General features: G+C 39.2%; 2 protein-coding genes across 7 annotated transcripts in view; both read left to right on the top strand.

Annotated features, from left to right (window-relative positions):
* Positions 1-22,100, top strand: part of eif2ak2 (eukaryotic translation initiation factor 2-alpha kinase 2) — a 56,948-nt gene that overhangs the window by 4,315 nt on the left and 30,533 nt on the right. The window contains exons 8-19 of one of the 6 annotated variants that reach the window (XM_035171830.2): positions 627-682; positions 767-851; positions 1,086-1,117; positions 1,558-1,600; positions 1,692-1,762; positions 1,881-2,000; positions 2,137-2,265; positions 3,092-3,308; positions 3,396-3,539; positions 3,662-3,754; positions 4,439-4,501; positions 4,698-5,296. In XM_035171830.2, coding sequence (XP_035027721.1) covers positions 627-682; positions 767-851; positions 1,086-1,117; positions 1,558-1,600; positions 1,692-1,762; positions 1,881-2,000; positions 2,137-2,265; positions 3,092-3,308; positions 3,396-3,539; positions 3,662-3,754; positions 4,439-4,501; positions 4,698-4,835 — 1,191 coding nt within the window. In that variant the 3' untranslated portion in view covers positions 4,836-5,296. Of the gene's footprint in view, positions 1-626; positions 683-766; positions 852-1,085; positions 1,118-1,557; positions 1,601-1,691; positions 1,763-1,880; positions 2,001-2,136; positions 2,266-3,091; positions 3,309-3,395; positions 3,540-3,658; positions 3,755-4,438; positions 4,578-4,697; positions 5,297-22,100 lie in introns of those variants that run through there. The other 5 variants (XM_035171831.2, XM_035171829.2, XM_035171828.1 and 2 more) reach the window with 5 other exon arrangements.
* On the top strand, positions 6,750-12,964 carry LOC118118666 (interferon-induced, double-stranded RNA-activated protein kinase). The gene is made up of 11 exons (XM_035171846.2): positions 6,750-7,032; positions 8,429-8,554; positions 8,631-8,774; positions 9,086-9,218; positions 9,555-9,658; positions 9,861-9,954; positions 10,793-10,836; positions 10,922-11,056; positions 11,152-11,284; positions 12,722-12,780; positions 12,895-12,964. The coding sequence occupies exons 1-11, from the start codon at positions 6,926-6,928 to the stop codon at positions 12,953-12,955; spliced, it is 1,140 nt and encodes a 379-aa protein (XP_035027737.2). The 5' UTR covers positions 6,750-6,925; the 3' UTR covers positions 12,956-12,964.

Here is a 22,100-nt window from a genome sequence, read left to right as displayed (position 1 = left end):
AGACAAAAAAAACAATGAATCTGAAGTCACTGACTAAATAATCAACCTCAACAGACACAGAACCTAATAATCATCATGAATTGGGCTGTGGTTTTAAAAAGTTTTGGAACCACATCTTAATATAATAGATGTTCATGTTTCAGACGCATTCAACAACAAGAACATTCAGCCGAGGAGTGGTGTCTGAGTACAGCCTGCAGGTGGCAGGACATGACGTATAAATTCTGCTGTGGAAATCACAGTTGACTTCAGCATTGGCTCCAATTGCCAAAAGCTTTCGAAGTTGACATGTCCATGTTACCTCTTTTTCATCCTGAGATATTTGTATTCTTTCAGTTTTGCACCCATTGCGTGTTCGAAACGTCATCAACCTGCCCACTCTTTCACTGACATTTTCCTTCTGTATTCTCACATGGTTCAATCAGACGTTTGCCAGACATTTTATTAGAGGTCTGGCAGGAAAAGTTTGAAAACATGTCTGGAACATCTGACTCAGAAGTTTGCGTTCTCACACACAGCCAGGAAAACGTGCGGACTTCAATGCACGTCTGAAAGCAGCAAAGCATTAAATTGCACACTAATGTGTACTGTGTAACAGCCAAACACTTCCTCCTTTGTCCTCTCAGGTAATTGTGTCTGACGATGGTGCGCCAGCCAGTCTGCCCACACTGTCAAACTCACCGTAAGGCTCTGAACTAGAGTACAACAGATGGCAACGTTTAATGTTAAGATTATTGTAATGATGTGTCTTTATGTTCTCCCCAAGCAGTGATGCACAGTCAAAACAAATCCAGAGAGCTGAAAGTGACTCAGGGGTTTTCAGCAATTCACCGAAACCTCCCAAAGATCAGGTCTGTTATTTCCTGTGTAATCCTCTAATCCTGAAGTTTGTGAAACACAGGCTTTTGCAGAAGTTACAGTTTCCTGAGGTGGTTTAATTCACTGTTCAAGTCGAATCAGTTTTACTTAAATGGCCTTGACTATTCCAGTGTCAGAATGTGATTAATAGATTACCATCAGACATCCATAAGAGTTAAACAGGTATTTGCATAACTGATAATAGTTTATCACTTCCTATTTCAAAGGATCAAAGTCCCAATGTGAAGCCCAAAATAAGGTAAGCTGTCCCCTGCAAAGCTGCAATACAAACTTTAATTGAAAGTTATTCAGGGTGGATCCTGGGGCGGGTCAGGGAGCTACTGGCCCCTGAAGTGGCCTTGTCCTGTCAGTAGCCTTTTTTTAAATAAAGAAATCACTTAACAACAACTAACAATAAATATGACAATTTATTGCACATTTATTTTCTAAGCTTTTGATGAAGTACATGATGAACAAGCAACCATTTTCAAAAGACATTAAATGATGTGTGGCTTTGCTCAAAGCTATCGAGCTAATAGTAAACAATGTGCATCTTACTGAATCAGGTTTTGTGCATGGATGTTGGACATATAATTGGCCCCTCTGTGTAAATTGTGGCCCCTTTATGGCCCCTGAGTTAGAAAAAACCTAGATCAGCCACTGACTTCACTGTCCTGTCATTATATTTTGATGTCGTAGACTTGCAGCAAATTTCCAAAATGCGCAAAGGCACAGCAAAGAGGTAAGTAAGAAGATGCTGATAATGTCAGTTTATTTCGATGTTATTTGTTCAACATCTTAATCTCTATATTGTAACTATCTTATGCGTCAAGGCTGTAATTTATTTCAAGACTCCAGGGAACAGTCAGTGTAAGGAAACACCAGCCCAGTCAGTAATGTCAAGGTATGGAAAACGAAAATCATAGATTGCAATAATAATGTGTTTTCAGTATTTTTTTGTGTGTTGCCCATTTGTTACAGTTTTAACTTTTTTGCTTCAACATTATTTATGTTTATCTTAGATTTACATTGGAATATGACTGCATAGAGTGTATCGGCAAAGGAGCCTTTGGTCAGGTTTTCAAGGCAAAAGAAAAACTGCTGGACAAGTACTGTGCTGTAAAGATTGTCCGCTGCAAAGAGTGAGTCATCTTTTTAATGAGCGTTGTATTGGATTTTTATATTTGGTAAAAACAATTGCCAGATGACAGATGCAAAGTACAAAATAAGTTTTCAGTTTTATGAACTGACCCGTGTTCTTGTTCTTCATTGGATCAGAAAATCTCTGCGAGAGGTGGGAGCATTATCAGACCTCCATCACTGCAATATTGTGCGATACTACACATGTTGGACGGAGGATTCCAGTTACCAAATGGACAGTACGTCTGACAGTAGCAGTGGTTCTCAGTAAGTCTTTTACACTTGATAAAATCCTTATATATTTCCCCCAAAATTTGAGATTTCGAGAATATTGTCGAAATATTACGAGACTAATGTAATAATTGAGAAGTAAGTTGTAATATTACAAAAAATTAAATTGTAATTTTATGAAAAACGTCATAATATTGGAGAATTAAGAAAAGAAGATTTTTATGAAGTAAGCATCAAGAAAATTGTGTTCCCTCCTGGATCTTGAACCAATCTCATTTTTTCATGAGAAACTACAAAACTTTTTTGAGTATCAAACAGATGAAACCCACAACAGTCCTGCAGTTGACTACTAAAAGTTTCTTCCACCAAAAGAGGCAATTTCCTCCAAGTCTGTGCGGTTCTTTATTGATACTTGCTTTCAATACAAACAAAAAAAAAGAATTTACTTAAAATCATAAAAATGCAACAGAAAAGAAGAGAAAAACAAAATCAGAAAATGTCGTTGATTGAAAAATCCCCGTGAGAGAAGCCATCGTCCACTAGCTCCTACAAAGTGCATACATTCCCGCGTAGATTTTGCGGAGTACTTACACATGTAGCCTAAAACCTAAAAAAAGCCTAAAACTATTTCATTCTCCTAATGTTGTGTCTTTTTTGTCATAGTACTATTGCCTTTTTCTTGAAATATTACAACTATATCTTGTTCATTATGACTATGTTTCTATTAATATTATGACTTTATTCTCGAAATCTCAGTTCCCCCCACCCCCCACCCTTTAAGTGGCCTTAATACTCTGTCATAATCTACAAACATGGTATGTTATAGAAAAAAGTAACAACAGAGTAATTCTTAACTTTCCAGGTCAAGTGGTAATTCATCGGTCAAGTACCTCTACATTCAGATGGAGTTGTGTGACACCAAAACACTCAGAGTGTGGATCGATGAGAAAGACACTCAGAATGTGAAGAAATCTTTGCGAGACTCTAAGAGAAGGGAAGAGAGTCAAACCATCGCTAAGCAAATAGTCAGTGGAGTTGATTACATTCACTCCAACATGCTCATCCACAGAGACCTGAAGGTGAGACGACGTGGGTAATCATCACTTGATCCATCAAGTCACTCCAGAAGCTACATCTGTGTGCGTTTATGTCTTTCCTCTGCGTAGCCTGCCAACATCCTGTTTGGGCGGGACAGACAACTTAAGATCGGAGACTTTGGTCTGGTCACTGCTGAGAATGACGATGATGCTGAAAACCTGATCGAGAGAACAGAGTACAAAGGAACCCCATCCTACATGGCTCCTGAGCAGGTGAGATGGTCCACATGGATATTAAGTTAGGTTTCCTCAGTATTGTTGAATTATGGTGGTCAAAGGGAGCAATTAACAAGCAGTGCTGCTCTTTTTTTTATACTGTGTTTTCATGACAGAAGAGCAGGAGCACTTATGACAGAAAAGTGGACATATTTGCTTTGGGGTTAATTTATTTTGAACTTCTTTGGAACCTGTCAGGAGAGAGGAAACTGGTGAGTTGTTCTCAGACACATTATGCTATAAACTGTACAGTGTCAGTTTTACACTTTAAAAGTTCTAAGATCACTGTACAGTTCACACTACACTGTAAAAAAGTTAATTTTTAACTGCAATTCTATGACAAAATCAATTTTGTTTACAGTTTTTGTTTTGTTTTGTCAAATTACAATAAACAATTAGTAAAATAACATGTTTGTTTTTTTTATTTACTTGCCAATTACGAAACACAGCTCAAAACTGTAAATGATATTGACAAATATTTGGAACTTTTAAAAGTGGTAATGTTTCTTACCCTGTAAAATTTAAAATAAAGTTGGTTTACAGCATTTCATGCAAGTATATTATTGACAGAATGTTGTTTTTTAAACGGAACAATATAGAGCAAGATTGAGACAGTTATCATCTGCTCTGCAGCGAAGTTCACCAATGACCAATCTAGCAGAAATTTGGCAAACTTAAAATCAAATAGGAACAACCCATTTGAGGGTTAAAATGTGTCTTCATGTCTTCAGCTACTATATTGGGACATTTAGCAATAATGCACATATTAGGACCCAAAACCCAAGCAGCTAAATCGAAAACAGTCATCAATCACATTATTATTTATGTGTGTCTTCATTTTTTTTCACAGAAAACACATGTTCTTCCTTGCTTTTATTATTTTTGCTGAATTTCAGATTTGGGAAGATGCCCGAAACCAGAAACTTCCTCAAGGATTTCCTCAAAATTTTCTCCAAGAGGTACAGAAGCTTTCTTTCATTTTACTTGACACAGTTTTTTCCACAGGTGGCAGCAGCTCGTGATGAAAAGCCACAGGTCAGTAGTTGAGGCTGAGGTTAAGTGTACTTGGATTGGTTGCCTTAGTAAATTCAACTTGGGGGACAAGTACTGATATTATGGAGAAGATAAAAGCTTTATTTATTTTTGTTGTTGCAGAGTCAAATTATAAAGTCAATGCTGAGTTTGAAGCCAGAGGACCGACCTGAGGCTGGTAAACTGAAGAAGGACATAGAAGAGTGCACCCATACATTCACCACACCCAAAAACATGCCTAATAAAAGTAATACTGTCTAAATAAAGGAAACAAATACTCAAACAGAAGACAAAAACATGAGTCATCACAATCAGGAGTCATATTCCATAATACTTCATATGTTAAGGGGAGTGTCTTTTGAAATTAATGAACTGATGTGACGTATTTTATTGTGATTATGTAGTGTGAGCGGTACATCACTGACTGGAAGGGGCCCATCATGTATTTTATTATCTGTCAATGGAATTTTAGATTAAAATTGCATCATTATTCATGTTTAACAAATAATCATGGCATGGCTCTACAGTCATTTTGACAACTGCTGTTGAAATAAGTTACTCTTTGTTAGTTAAACGTGTTAAAGGGAGGTCACATGGCTGCATTTACAGTTCCTGACAGAATTAGATAATCTGGGTGCGTACTCTGGGTGTGGGCATGTTGCCTGTGTTGTTGGCACAGCGCTGGGCTTAAGACAATAAATTTAGAAATATCCCAACTATGATCCGACTCTGTTCTCATGTTCTTGAATGGCCCTCAGTAGAACTCACACCTCCGCTAAGGTCGAACAATCAAAGAAGTTTGTCTAGTTTGTATAGTAGAAATAGAAAAGAAAAAAAGAAAGTGGTCTGATAACCTTAATTATTTATAGTCCTAAACAGTGGACATGAAAACCAGTGTAACATACAGTATATTTTACTCTTAACTACAAGTATCTGCTCAAGATAAATAAACTTAACACAGTTTTATAAAGCAACACACACTATGTCAACTAGGAAGGCTTCAGGTTAACATCAATAAACAACAGTTCAGTCAGACAACTCACGTCATCACTTCCCCAGATACGATTACATTGATATAATGGAGAGTGATGAGCAAACATCTTTAACCCCCCCCCCCCGTCGGAGCCTACAGATGGATGCTGGTGAGGGGCTGAATCGACAGGCAGCGATACTGATGCAGGGCAGCAGAGGCGCCGAGAAGCAAAGGGGAATATGGGAGATTGCCAGTTTGGGAGGGTGTGTATGACAGAGGATTGTGGAGAGTGAGGCACGTCACAGGGACACGCCTCAGAGCAGTGCAGCTCGAGTTGACCAAACTAGCTCGCATGTGCCACTCCTAAATATCCGCCTAGTAAATTTGGCTGATTTAAAAAAATCTGTATTTTGTATATTCCATTTTATGACTTTACTGCCGGTTTTTATTTTCATACCTATCACTTACTCTCATTTCTAACTCTTCTTGACTATCTCTTGCTTAAACAAGTGAGTCAATGGCATCAATACAGTTTTATTTGATCTTTTATGTCTTTCCTTGCCTTACTTTTGATTTTAAAAACATCTGAGGGTGTTGATTGGTTCAGATAAGAGAAAGTCATTATCAACCATATACAGATGGGACATTACAACCAATAACACTGAACCTGCAGCTACTGGCACTTACTGCAGTGTGGTACATTAATATACTGTTTACGTATTGTCTGAGCACAGTGAGGAGGTATCACACCTAAAATTGATTAATCTAAGATCTGTAAAATATTTTGTTTTTCTTTTGTACACACAAAATAGAGTTTAAGTTACATTCTTAAGTTACATTAGTCTATGTAATACATACACGATCAAAGAATTGTCCTCGTGTGTGATGAAAGAAGAAATTGTATTAATTGCCTACCTCATTGTTAAGTTATTATATTTTCCTTATGTATTTTTTATCATTTATGTTATATTTGAACAATGTATTATTATACTTCTCATCTTTACTTATATACTTTGTTCTGATGCCTAAAGTTTATATTTGTATTATTATGTATTGGTTTTATTATTCATGTTTTATTATGCCTGTTTAATATTATACCGAGAGTATCATATTTCCTTTGTCCCAGTGTTTGTAAACTATTCAATGTTGAATAAAGTACAAAAACAAAAAAACTGATGAATGTGAATAGTGTTCATCCGGGGCAAATCGAAACTCTGCACAGTGAGCTGAAACGAAAGAGGAAGTGCATGTGTACACAGAGCAGTGAGAGTTGAACACCGGTGAGAAGAAGACCGAGAGAAACACGTTCACCTTCGTGCTTTGTTTGCTATGTTTTTTTAACGGAATTTAAGATTGAATTTCGACCGCTGCGTCGATAATGGCAACTGTAAACTACGTAGCTGAGCTATTGGAGTACGCACAGAGAACAGGCTCAAAGGTGATTTTTGAAGAGGTGAGCTCCGAGGGACCCGACCATGAGAAGACGTAAGTTTATACACACGTGTTAGATTAAATCATTACACTATTAGAATATCACGACTTGAAATATACAGCTGCAGGGTTGTCCCAGGTTTGTACTTACAGTTCAAATCATGTAGAGGGAATTCAGGTCATCTGGGACACCTCAGCTGTCTGTTTATCTCCCGTTCCAACTAAATCTAGTCAGCAGGACTTTTACTATAAGGTAGAATGGACATCACATGGCTGAAATCACATGACTTCATGGGGGTCATGTCACAGAAAGTGTCAATCAGAACAAAGACCTCCTGAAGAGATGTAACATATGATCGGCAGTTGTCAGACAGGAGTAAATGGTAAATGGTAAATACAGTCTGTCCCTGTCTGTTTAAACTTATTCCCAAAAGTACAGAAGAGTCTGTCCTGTGGTCGGCAGCCATATGTTTCATGAAACATGTGAAGAAGACAATATGCTGATCGATGATGATGATGATGGTCTCTCACCTGCCACGACTGTTTGTTCCCTGAGTCGCCCAGATAGAATGTTTTAGATTAATTGTATAGTTTATTTATTTAAACTAGGGTTCTTTATGAAATAAATATGACTTTTAGATGTTAATATGAATTAATGACATTTCCATGAATAATATACATTTTGTCATTCATTTTCTCAATAATTTTTTCATAATGCCTAAAAATTGGTAGTATTTAGCTTGTCATGCATAAAGCAAGGTGGTTTAGGGTTTTTTTAACAGCATGATACAAGTGTCCCAGATTATCAAATTCAGGCAGAATTTTCTTTATTGGCTCAAAGAACACTAAAAGCTGTGTCATGTCTCCTCTGAGTATATCGCCATTCTTTCTTCGGGTGTGGTTAGAAAACTTCTCAAGGATTACAGAAAGGTATAATATGTTGATCTAATGTGTAAAACAGATTTCAGAATAAATCATAGAAGTCAATATTGCAAATTCACCCCTATATTGTTTTACACACATTAATGTGTCCTTTAATTGCAGCAGAAATAGTCTGCTCACTGCCTCTGAATCAATAACATCTTTATTTGTACAGTGAACAGTGAAGAGTGATCAGGTACATGTGATAGAGGAGTTGCACAAAAAGAAGAGTTCAAGTACCTCAAACTTTAGCTGTTTGAATTAAGGATGCAGGACTATGTTTTTCGTTTGACTCAGCGCATTGTTACACTTTCAGCTTTTAGACGTAAGCATAACTGAACTTTATTTTCTTTAGTATGTGAAGAACTCACAGTTGTCACAACAAAGACAATGAGTTCAAATAGTAATTCCTAGAGGCAGGAAGTGGTATCATGTGTACATTTACGTAATTTAAACCACTTTCCCACCCCACTAATGCCTTCTCAGGTCAACTTTACTGTCTGACAAAGATTTGACAATTTCTCCATAGATTCACCCAGAGGGTAATCTGCAACGGTGAGGTGTATCCCGAAGGTGTGGGGAGGAGCAAGAGGCAAGCCAAGCGTAATGCTGCTGAACATGCCCTTAGAGGCTTGTTGGAGAAGCAACCTGCCAGGTGAGTATATCACAGTGGCAATTCATGGTTTCATTTTGATGTATCATTAATGTGAAGTGCTACTTGTTAATTGCAGCAATGTGGAAAATAGCCAGAGTGTGAATGACAACAGCTTTGAAGAGACAAATTTCAAAGGAATTCTCAACCACCACTGTCAGAAAAAAAGCCTCGCCCATAATTACATCCAAGTGAATAGAAGCGGTCTACCACAGAGTCTCCAGTGAGTACAACTAAATCTACCTCTGTACGCTGAATATACACAACTGAACTGTATATAAAGATGGACAACGTCTCCACTTCCTCTTAGAAAAATGAAGCCCAAATATCCCAGATAGGGGCACTGCTGCCATCTGGTGATTTTGATAAAAATGATTTGGCTTCACTTTGGGGGAGCAGTCAGGTCTTCCATCTTTATAAACAGTCTATGCTGCCTGCAGATACTGTTTGAAAACTCATTATAGATTCAAGAAAGAAACATTTTGACACATCATGATTAATCTAAATCTAAATATTTCCTCCCTGTCAACGCAGATTCACCTACAAAGTAGTAATCGAAGACAAGGAGTACCCTGTGGGGGAGGGTAAGACTATCAAGCAAGCCCAACAAAATGCTGCTCAGCATGCCTGGTCTGCTCTTCAAGAGCAGTCCGACTGGGACAGCAAGGTATTCAATAGTTTCTTCTCTCTATTATCAAATATAATATCTAGGACCCAAGCCAACGGCCCATCTGGCCATGTTAAAGAAAGTGGGGAAAAAAATCCTGGATCTCCCCGAATGGATCAGCTTCAAAATGTGACATGTTACTTCCTGGGTCGTGCCCCACCCCTCCACAAAATTTCATGGAAATTGGTTTAGTAGTTTTTGAGTAATCCTGCGGACAGACATCACAGCAAACTGTCGCTGTGATAAAGGCTCATATTAACAGTGGCAACAGCCTTTTGAATGAAATGGCAAAATCCAATCGTATATATTTATATATTGTTATGTCAAACACTTTAGGTTTCCTTGAGGTCCACTGTGTCCGAAGATGATGATCCCCCTATGATGCCATCAACTTCAACCTCGACTTCGACATCGACATCGACCTCGACATCAACTTCACTGTAAGCACTTATGGACATTACTAGGAGTGCAGATTATGGTTAACTACTGTAACTATTTAGTATTTATATATACTGAGCACTAAAGTATTACTGAATTATCACCATATACTGAGAATTGACATATACTGAGCGCTAAAGTTTTATTGAAATATCACTATATTCGGAGAAATCTGTGCTTATGTCTGTCATTGTTTTCTGCTAGGGAACCCATGATGTTGTCATCACAAAGCGAACCAATAAGTTCTCCAAGTGACTCCATAGTATTCATGGACTCATCAAACCCTCTCAAGGATCAGGTCTGTTCTCTCATTTAAAAAAAAACTGTAGTGCTTAAAGCAATAGTTTACACTCATCAGGAGTACTATATAAAGAGGGAAAATAGTATTGTCAGACGAAGAAAGGTTAGATTTCGTCTGTGTTCTAGAGACCGGCTTTGTGCCACAGGTCGTCATGTGGGTGTCTGCTTTTATATTGAAAGCCTCGATCATAAGGCATTTAAGCCAGGTATTTAGATTTTACTGCAGGCTATAGTTACTAATACTGACTTATAAGTCTGTATTAGTACCTATAGCCTGACTTATAAGTCAGTATTAGTAACTATAGCCCTAGAAATTATTTCACTGAGATTTCCCTGTCTCCAGTTTGTACTCCGTTGCTATGATAAAGGCTGATAATATCAAGGCCTAGTCTGCGTGCCTGTGTCTTTGTGTGTAAGTGTGTGTACTTGCTGCTGGCTGGGTTCATTTGGATCATGGGAATTAGTTTTTTTAACCTTTTAATATACGGTCCATGTTTCTCTAGTTGTGCATCAAACTGGACCACTGACATCCAGAAATAGACTTGGAAGTGTGGGGATAATTTGGCAGCTTCTTGATCAGAAGATGAAATCCTCTTTGTTCCTGACTGCTTCTCAGGATTGAAAGCACCCAATGTTTTCGTTTTCTTTTTTCAAGAAGTGAGAGGATCATCATCCTCAGTGCTCGAATCCATTTTATCTCCTACTTCAGACTTTTAAAGCAAATACAACTGAGAGAGTGAACATTTTTATTGGATCACAGATTTGTTTTTTAAACGCATAGGAAATACACAGACTTGGTGTGCAAAGATCTTAATACTGTTGTAAATGTGTTCAAGGTTTTTGAAAATGAGGAAGCCAAACAAGATGTGTCAGAAATCTGGTGAGAGCAAATAGTTTTGTTTCATTCTGCTTCTGTTCTGTTATGAAACGTTTCTAATGAGTGTCCGATTGTCTTGGTATTACAGTGATAAGACCAACAGCCTCAGTGTAAAGGCAGAAGGTGGAAACTTCATTGGCATGGTCAACCAGTACTGTCAGAAAACACAGTGCTCCCACACTTTCGTCTTAGAGAAAAGATGCGGAGAAGCACACAGCCCCCAGTGAGTACGCCTGAACCTCAGTAACAGGAATGCACACTACACACACTATGAAATCTTAACACAACAATCTAAACATTTCCATCCTGCCTGCACAGATTCTTCTACAAGTTAGTGATCGACAACAAGGAGTACCCTGTGGGTAAGGGGAAGAATGGGAAAGAAGCCAGACAAAATGCAGCTCAGCTGGCCTGGGCTGCTCTTCAAGAGCAGACCGACTACGACAGCAAGGTTTTCATTCATTCATTCATTAGTTTATGTAGAATATGATAGATTATGGTTTTTATTTTCCACTTACTACATGTGCTTATTTTATGCTTGACCTTGTTAACTTACTTATTAATGTGATCTGGTGAAGCTTAAACAATGAGGGAGTATTAGGGCCATATGAAGAAAAAAGATATAGAGATTTTGAGAAAAAAGTAAGATAAGAATAAAGACGTAATTGAGAATAAGGTTGCTAATATTAAGGTTATGTCCTGGGGAGGCCGGTTAAGGTTTAGATTTTGGTCAAACAAACAGAATACACTCAATACCTTTAATTCAATTCCTACAGAGTCTTCACTACGCACAGTATGAGTCTGGACTGACATTGAATTAAACAGCAACTTGATTGGACTGGTTGGCAGATGCATTCATCCGTGAGGCAATAATTCTCCTTCATAATCTTTCACCACAGAAAAACCACAGTCACTGAAGAAACTTACAGTGATGATGGTGTTGGTGCATCACTTTCAGACACAGTTGACCTTAAGGACGCCTGCAATGCATCAAAAAATGTATAAGGTGTTACAATTTAAATGTTCAAAAGAACACATGCAATTCATTAGTTCATTTTATATTTCAGCTGAGTGGAAGCACTGCTTATAAGTCAAATAAACACAGATAATCTGACAAACTGTTTTCATTTCACAGGTCAATAACTGATCACCAGCTGAAAAGAAAATACATATTTAAAATGTTTCAAGGTTAAACAACATATTTTGTAGCTCATTAGCTACTATTAGATAGCAGCAGCTAACATTAGCATTCAACCACTTCCATTAGGGCTGTTTTCATAGTTAAATATCAATGCACATCTTTACACATTTATTTAGGCTGTAAATAAAGCTCTGAGTGTGATGTGACTATAAAATGGCGGCCGTGTGAATATGGTCTCTGGCGGGAGCAGCATTGTATCATAATTGAGGCTTAAAGCTATTGTATTATGAGGAAGGAAAAAAAAATGCATGAATACTTTCATATACAGCCAAAGTTTAGATTAACTATTATTTGACAAATCTACAAATCTAACCACATGTAAAACATGCTAATGTAAATAAACTTGGGTTTAAATTGGTGAGGACCTCTGACTCGCTGCCTGTGTCTTCTACATCCTCCTGTTTGGCTGGAGAAGAGGTGTATGTTCCTGTAATGGTCACAACAAGCCTGTGTTAAAAAACAAATATAGGATTCATATTTTTTATACTGATAGCGATAACTCCTAATACTGACAGTACATCATACAGAGGGCTAAATTATTGGTCAAACACGATAATTATCATCCATCTGGCAAAACTGGAGATCCTCTGACAGACTGTCGCCAGAAGCATGACATTGTGGAGGACATACACACGTCCAAAACCATTGATTTTAAATGCATATCTTATATTTACTTTATCCTCTCAGGTTGCTGTGGAAAACGAGGGCATGGCCGATAGTGTGAGTAACACACCAACCAAGTCCAGGTAAGACTAAAAGGCAAAGGATTGTGATGTACATTTTATTTTCTGTAATTGGTGTAGAGTCATGTACAAGACATTACCGCTACTATTATGGTTAAAAATTGTAAACCTCTACAGATTTACATCACAGTTTGATTCCATAAAGTCTCTTGGAAAAGGAAGCTATGGTCATGTATAATGGCGCAGCAGAAAATACTGCTGAACAAGAAGTATGCCTCAAGATTGTCTCCAGGTAAAAAGTAAGTTGAGTATGCAACCTCTTCAGTGCAGTGTACATATTTGTTCAAGTAACTTTCAGTAACTGATGCACCAGGATTGTTTTCTTATTAAAAAATTATCAGAAAAGTCAAGTAGAGGTGAAGGTATCAGACCTTCATCACACCAACATTGTGCGAGCATTGGCACTGTTGGATGGAGGACAGGTTTTTACAAGCAGAACAGTTCAGCAGACAGCAGCTCTTCTCAGTAAGTCTCATCCACTAATACGTACTCTTTTATTTACTAAAAATGAATGTGTGACATTGCACCAAATGTTTTTTTGTTTCCTATCAGGAATCATCGCCACAGTTCCTTTACATTCAAATGGAGTTATGTGGCTCAAAAACACTGAGACACTGGATAAATGAGAGAATACAGAACCCACAGATTCAACAGACGACATGAGAGTCTAACCAACGCTCAAACAAATAGTCAGTGGAGCGAGCACATTCACTCCAAAACTTCATCCACAGGGACCTGAAGGTCAGACAAAGTTCTTCAATGTCTTTAAATGACTAGTACAGATTTCAGATTCAAAACCATCAATGTGTTTTTGTGTACTTCCAATTACATCCCACACATTCAGGATACATGTGAAGGAAAAAACCCTGAAGCAAGTCACTTTATTTACTATAGCTGTTTTAGAATGAAAATTTAGGTTGTGTTTGTATCTTTTTTGTATTTTAATGTTGTGCCTGGATTTTTTAATTGCTATATAAGGCTGAGTTTCTCAGACCATATTTTATGCACACGTTCAACATTTACACACCAGGTTTTTATTCTTGGCTAGATGCAGAAAACAAAGTATCAGACAGGGAATCCATTGAGCTGTTAAGACATTTCACTCTTTCAGTCTCATACATGACATGATCTGAGGGTCATTCTTTTGTATTGATCATCTCGATATCCTTTACATTTCATGGTGAACTTAATAGATATTGTGGTAATTTAATTTGGAAGCAAAAGAGGATTGCATTATCATCGTTTATGTCATCGTCATTATAACTAGAACGGCACTGTGTAAATTCTCCTCCCTTGGTGGAGTGTAATTACAATATCATTGAAGGAGCTTGATGTTGATTGCTGCTTTTCTTCCAATGTTTAGCCTGCCAACATCATGTTTGGACAGGATAGAGCAGTGAAGATTGGAGACTTTGGTCTGGTCACTGTTGATGATGTCGATTGATGAAAATCAAATGGAGAGAACTAACAAATCAGGAACCTTTTCTTACATGGCTCCCTAACAAGTGAGATGCCTTGATTTTCCTGTATTATTGGTTTAAAATGCATCCAATGCTCCATCCAACAATTTGCAGATAACACATCTCTCATATATAAAAGACAAATTTACATCAAATTCAGTAATTGTATTTCCACTACTGAGTCAGTAATGTTGAGATCAGGTCTCCTGTGGTGGCTGATGGTTATGCATGATAGATAAGAATCTAATCTAAACATCTAATGTGTCCAAAGCACACACACACATTATGGTATTTCTATATCACCTGTCTCATCCCGCCTTCAGATGCCAAATTAATAACTGTTCTATCGAGACAGTTAATTTGCTTCACCAGGGTCATATCAACTGCCTTCACTGGAGAAAGAGAATTGTGACATAAAAGAAAAGTATACATCTAAATTTCAAGCTCCTGTTTACTGTCGAATTTACTCTCATTTACAAACCATCATATAGACAACAGAGACAAAAACCCAGTATGATAAAATACAACAGGTCCAGATAGAGAACAAAATTATAAATATATATAGATTAGATGAATAACAATCAAGAAAATATAATGCAATAGGGTCAAATAATGTTATAATATACATTTCAGTTTTCACTTGCACTGAGGGATTAATAAATACATAAATAAAAATGAATGCCTTCTCTCATGTCACGGAAAAATATAAGACAAAAATAGAATGTTTTAATGTGCATCCTAAAAATAAAGTGTTCAAATTTAGAAATAAATGTAATAAAAGTGTAGATTTTTGTTTCTACTTTTCTTTTGTTAAAAAAAATATTTGCTCATCGAAATTCATAGATTTGATTCGCTAAGTATAGCCACATGAGATGATTTACCACGAATGCAAAAGGTCTAGCCTTACAATTTCACACCACCTCAGTGATTCATCAGTTATAGGTCCGGATCCAGACAGGAGGCATCAGGGTCTTTGTCACGGCCCACCTACTAGTTGGTATACAGTAAACATCCTGTCTGTCTAGACTAATGCTACACAAACATTTCAACCTCTGACCCCCAAAAAGAAAAGGTGCCAGAGTCTCGGGACCCCATTATCCCTGAAGTTGGTTGAAGCATGTTCTTGTTTTTTATTTTAGTTACAATTATATTAAAACTTTACATTTTCAAATTGTTTCTGGAAATCATCTTGTCATTAGTGTAAATATTCTAGAGGCCTGTAGAGGTAGTTACACCTTACTATGCGTTTTCCTTGAATTCTCATTCATCATTATACACAGAGACTAAGATGAGTCCAGAGTGCAAACAGTTACAGCTTTACACATTCAAAATTAAGAATTGAAGACAAACAATAGGAAACTATTTAAAGCAGTTTGAAGATTGCACTGAAATTAAATTTATATCATATCGGCCAAACATTTTAAATAAAATTGTTACAAATGAGAAAAGAGAAAATGAAATAAAATATTTTAAAAAATAGAATCAAAATAGTCAGTAGTGAGTCAGTTACTTAAGGAAATAACTTGTTAATATAAATGCAATATCTTAGAATACTGTGTTGTTATTTTACTACACAAGCTTGAGAACATCTATGACCGGAAGTGGATATATTCGCCTCGGGCTGATATACTGAGCTCCTGGAAAATGTCTACTGGCCATGAAAGAGGGAGTCCGCCAATGTCCCAATATTATTATTAAAGTGTCACCAGATAAAATCATGACACAGCCAATGTCATGCTTAGAGCTTTAATGTTGATCTTATTTAATCTTTCCTGCTTTTATTTGCAATGTTCAACAGAGAATTATTACTTGAATTATCATTTATCCCAAGTTTGGTAACTTGCCCATTCATTCTTTTATCACTGCATAAACTAGGTTTTCGGAGATGCCAGAAATCAGAAGTTCCCCAGAGAGTTTCCACTTCTCTCAAGAGGTAAATATCCATATTCATTTTATCCTAACTTCTTCTTTCATCACATGAAGCAGTGTTTCTCAAGTGTGTGAGTTAGCCATGATGGTCAGCAACAGAGCAGCAGTGGAGGCTGACATATAATATGACACAGTAATGTAAAATATCACAGCACACACAACAGTGTTATGAGAAGATTTTAGAAATGTTGCAACAGGACAGAATTTCTTGGTTGAACAACTGTAATTAAAGCTTACTTCTGCTGTTTGTTTGCTTTTCTCCAGGAACAAATAACAAGCCAATGCTGTGTATGAGCCAAAACAACTTAGCTGAAGCAAGTGCTCTAAAGGCAGAGCTGGAAAAGTTGGCTCACACCTCAACCTCAAAACTGAACATCAGCAAAAATGTAACAGTCTGACAGTCAAGCACACGCAGGAGGTTATAAACATATGTCTCCTCTGATTATACATTTGATGTTTTATGATTTTGCTGCAAACAGTTGATGGCTTTTAATGTGCTTTTTAACCTGAGATCTGTAGTCACAAACAACTCACTCAACTACACACACACACACACACACACACACACACACACACACACACAAACAGACCGTTAAATGCACTTATTGTAAGTCGCTTTGGGATAAAAGCGCCAGTTAAATGAATGTAATGTAATGTAATCTCACATAGCTATGACAATGGGTGGCAGTTTTGGTTGTGTCGTGGGGCTTGTCGTGACAAACAGGTAGCATGAATGAAATATAAATCAATTTTATCATGACCCTGGAAAATTATCATAGACGCCATTGGGGTCGGATCTCTCAGAAGGCGGCGGAGGCCTATCATCTCACGCCAGACTATTGTAACTCCTCCTGCAGGTCTACCTGCTAGCACCATCCGACCTCTGCAGCTCATCCACGCAGCAGCACGACTGGTCTTTAACCTAAATTCACTACACTACTCCGCTCCTCCGCTCCCTTCACTGGTTACCAGTGGCTGCCCGTATCCGTTTCAAAACATTAGTACTTCATGCACCGTGCTGCGAACGGATCGGGTCCAGTCTACATCCAGGACATGGTCAAACGCAGCACCCCAGCCCATTCACTTCGCTCTGCATCTGCCAATCGGCTTGCTGCCCTCACTGCGAGCTAAACACTCAACAAAATCACGACTGTTTGCTGTCCTGGCTCCTGAATGGTGAAATGAGCCCCAATGACATCAGGACAGCAGAAAATCTATACATCTTCCACGCAAACTAAAAACACACCTCTTCCAACTATACTCTTGAATAAAAGTTTAAACTAACAATTTAGTAGCACTTAAATGGTACTTACTTATAGCACTTTGTAGTTTCCAGCTTTGAAGAAAAAGTACTTTCTTGATTCTGTTGTTACGGTTTGTACCTCATGGTTGAATGCACTTATTGTAAGTCGCTGATAAAAGCTTCAGCTAAATGAAATGTAATGTAATGTAATCAAGTGATATTTTATTCAATAATGGAAATGTCTTCTATGTTATGTAAAGTGTTTTAAATCATTACAGCCATTGCTTTGTATTGATTATCAGCAAGGGGGAAATAAATTGTGGTTATCTATTTGTTTCTGCTCATCTGCTATCATGATTGTAGGAGCCATAAATATATGAAGTTAAAGAAGAATATTATTATTTTGGTTATGATACAATGTGTGATGTAATACATTTTCACACATTTCAGTGATTTTTTGATTAGTATGTCATACAGAATATTGGGCCGACTCTCAGCCTCTCACGACACATTTGTTTTCTTTGAAGTCATTTTTTAATGGTTATATAAAGTTTTAACTTGCATGTAGACAACTTGACAGCCTTCTCTACAGGCAGCATACGGCTGCACTATAAAACATTAGTTTTATTTTAAACACAAGGCCAAAAACAAGTGATTAAGAAGGATACAGATGTGGAACAATACCAGAAACCAGAAACTTACCCTCATGAGGGTTTTCATTTTACCTTAAGTTAGGACTTGTTTTCCTTGATGACAAGAGCATGATTGCGAAAGTCATGACATTTTAAGTAAGGTAAGGTTCAGGGTTAGTGAGGCAGGTAATGAGTCAATAATGAGTATTATCATGTTGTGGGGACCAAAATCTTACAGTCAGTTTATGGGGACTTGTCTTCCTAATTACAAAAAAGCATATCCTCATAACAAAAATGGTTAATTTTAAGATGAAGACATGTTCCAATGTTAGGTTAAGGTTTTGCTAAACAAGTAGTAACTATGGTTATGGTAAGTGTCCAGGGAAGTCAATGTAATGTCCTCAGAAGGTATGGAGACATTACTTTAGGTGGTGTGTCCAACCTGGAATATTACCATGTGGATGCAGCAGGTGCAGTTGCAAGATGGTTTGTGCTGAAACTTGGATACAGTGATCCACAGCTGCAGACAGCCTGTCAGGACTACAGAGACACATCCCACTGGAATGAGGGTCGCTTTGTTCTGTGCCATGAACAGTCAACTTGACCAGTTAACACTCAGTGGAAGTTGGGTGATGCAGCAGGACATAGCCCCTAACAACCAAAGTTACCTACCACAGAATCACCTTTTTGGAGTCAGAGCCTCGACCTTAACAGAGCAGACGATGTGAAATGACATCCAGACTATTCTGTAGGAAGAATGATCCAACAGTCCTCCCACCACTGTGCAGTCTGATCCACAGCTAGAGAAAGACCTTTTTTTGTTTGATGTTGTTGTTGCCAATGGTGGTTTTCACTAGTCACTATGGGTTCACTTATATTTTCACCAGCAGTGTGAAGTTATTTAAGGGATGTATCTAACAAAGACCAATTAACTTTAAAACCTGAGGTCACATTATTTTATTGTCACTGATGTTCACAGCAGGACTCACCACATGGGGGCAGTCTAATGTTTCAAAGTGTTTTGATAAAGGAAATGTTATTACAAGCAAGAATATATCAGAAATACTTGCAGAAAATATACACTGTTGTGTTTTTTACATTACACATCATACATTACATGTATTTAGTTGACGCTTTTGACCCAAAGCGACTTCCAATTAGTACATTCAACATCTATGAAGGGCCAGTCGGGTTCAGCATCTTGCCCAAGAAGGCATGGGCTGGAATTGAACCGAGATCAGAGGGTTGAGTCTCGCTGCAAGTGCCCGCAACCTGTCAGTAGTGGCCCCATCTCAGTATAACCCAAACGCCAAGCACAGTTACAGTAAGCAGCTCCCAGACTTGACCTGTCAACACCAGCACCCCGGCGCATACGCCAGGATGACCTGCCAGAGGCACCTCCTTCCTCCAGTTTCATGACTCCTCAGCAAACACCACTCCAGACCAGAGTGGAGACATTTTCTGAGCCAAAATCCCACAATATCAAATGGGTGAGACATTGAGAACTATTTGTTACGTTGAACGTATTGCCAAAACCTGAAATGGCCAGAGAATGAGTGGGCATGTCGACTGCTCCTCTGTTGCCTGGGAAGGCACCTGGAGGCCTACACTTCGCGATTGGGCGGATGAGGAGAAAGCCCACTGCCATACTGACCTCAAAGCAGCACTGCTGATGAAGCTTGAGATCTCACCAGAGACTGACCAGCAGCAGTTCAGGTCAATTTCTGTGCCCTCTGTGGTGACTTGAGCAGCACACCAAGGACAGATGGGGAAGCCATCATCTGGAGCAGCTACTCCATGTACTCTTTCGAGGAGGACTCTGCGAAGGAGCATGAGCCAGTGGAGGGGACTTGCAGCTGCCAAACTGGCTCTTCAGTACATCAATACCCGGAGAGGGAGACCCCGCCACACACCCCCAAGTGCAGCTCTGCCTACTGGTCCAGCCGCCTCATCCCAGGTTTACATAAGAAGAGAGACTGACCAGGAGTTTGAGGTAACACCGGCACTACAGCAACCAACGCACTATCTGTATATCTTGTTTCTTGTTTCTATTGCCAGCACAGCCACAAAGCTTCTGTGTCCCATACGCAAAGCTAAGGTCACAGGCGTCACATGCACCCCCGCCTGAGCTTGACTCCCACGGGAGATAAAGAAGCCAGAGTTCAACGTTATAAATCTGTGACTGTCAATGGGTAGCAGGATATTGTGGGCCCCCTGTGAAAAGCAGTGGTGGCCATCAATATATTTTAGTAGTGTGTGACTATGCCAGCCATTTCCCAGAGGCCTTTCCTGCACACCATCACTGCTCCCGAGAGTTTTGCATGCTCTGGTACAACTGGTTTCCCGGTTGGAATTCCAGATGAGATCTGACAGACCAGGGACCAATTTCACCTCCAGGCTGATGCAGCCTTTCACAAACAACCAGGCATCTCTGCAATTAAGACCACACCTTACCATCCACAGACAGATGGGCTATGAAGGTTTAATCAGACACTGAAGAGGATGCTACAGAAGTTTGTGAATGACACTGGCAGAGACTGGGACCCATGGCTGCCATTCCTACTTTTGCCTATCGAGAAGTTCCCCAGGCTTCAACCATTGGACCTGCCTGAAAGGCTGGGAGGCCCCTTCCTCCACTCCAAGTGACAGAGGGTGGTGCAGTTTGTGCTGAAAATGAGGGAAATCCATTGTCTAGATACAAAGAGGAGGCTGAAGTTAATCTGCGGGAGGCCCAAAAGAGCCAAAGACCTGGTAGGACCAACAGGCTCGACACCGGGAGTTCCAGCCTGGCAAAAGATTCTGCTACTTCTTCCTTCCTCAAACAGCAAGCTCTTGGCAAAGTGGCAAGGCTCCCTACACCATCACCCGGAAGGTGGGACTCGTCACCTATGAGGTTCACCACCCAGAAAAAAAAAGGCGAAGCAGAAGTATCATGTGAACCTACTGAAGGAGTGGAAGGAGCGCCCAGTCCAGGCTCCAGGGAGGGTTCTATTGGTAAGAGGTGGGCATAGAGGAGGAAGAGGAGATGGGTCCTAAAGTCCTAACTGATACTACCAGGCCTCACTGGCTGGTATCTTCCAGGAGAGTATACTGCACACTTCAGGTCTTCAAAGAAGTTCCTTCCCCTCTCTTTGTTGCTACCCCGGAAGAACCCGCATGTGAGCATGTGATTCACTTGAAGGATGAACTACCACCGGGCCAGCCCCTACCGTGTCCCACAACAGTTGGGGCATAGACTACAGCAGGAGGTGGAGGAGATGCTTAAACTCGGAGGATTGGAGCCTTCCCACCAGAGTGGTGCAGTCCAGTGTTGATAGTATTCAAGAAGGATGGATCTCTCCCCGCATATACATTGACTTCCGGAAGCTCAACTCCATCTCGAGTTTGATGTCACTCCCATGCCGAGAATTGATGACTTCCTGAGAAGATCGGGTCTGCCAAATACATCACCACTCTTGACTCCAGCAAGGGAGGCTGGCAGGTGCCACTAGATGAGTCAAGTCGTCCATACACAGCATTCGAACATCAACTGGATTTTCCAGTTCACAGTGGATGCTGTTTGACTACATGGAGCACCAGCCACCTTCCAAAGACTAATGGACAGAGTCCTCCAGGGTTGTGATTATTGCAGCTCGGCTTACCTTGATGATGTGGTCATCTTCAGCAACACCTGGGAGGAGCATCTACATCACCTGTCGCTGGTTCTGGAAAAAATCCAAAAGGCAGGGCTGACACTCAATCCGTCCAAGTGTAATTGGGCACAAGAGGAGACACGGTACCTAGGGTACCAACTGGGAAGAGGAGAGGTGCGACCACAAGTGGATAAGGTGGAAGCTATCCGGAACTGCCCTCGACCTTGTACCAAAAAAGAGGTACAATCCTTCCTCGGATTGGTTGGCTGGTACAAATTGGTCTCACACATCTTTTAAAACTACTACAAGTCATTTTAAGTTACATTCTTAAGTTACATTAGTCTATGTAATACATACACGATCAAAGAATTGTCCTCGTGTGATGAAAGAAGACATTTTATTAAGTTTGTTAATTGTTAAGTTATGA

Source organism: Hippoglossus stenolepis, chromosome 12, assembly GCF_022539355.2.
Source record: "Hippoglossus stenolepis isolate QCI-W04-F060 chromosome 12, HSTE1.2, whole genome shotgun sequence".
Lineage (NCBI taxonomy): Eukaryota > Metazoa > Chordata > Actinopteri > Pleuronectiformes > Pleuronectidae > Hippoglossus > Hippoglossus stenolepis.
This window is presented reverse-complemented; position numbering and strand designations above follow the sequence as displayed.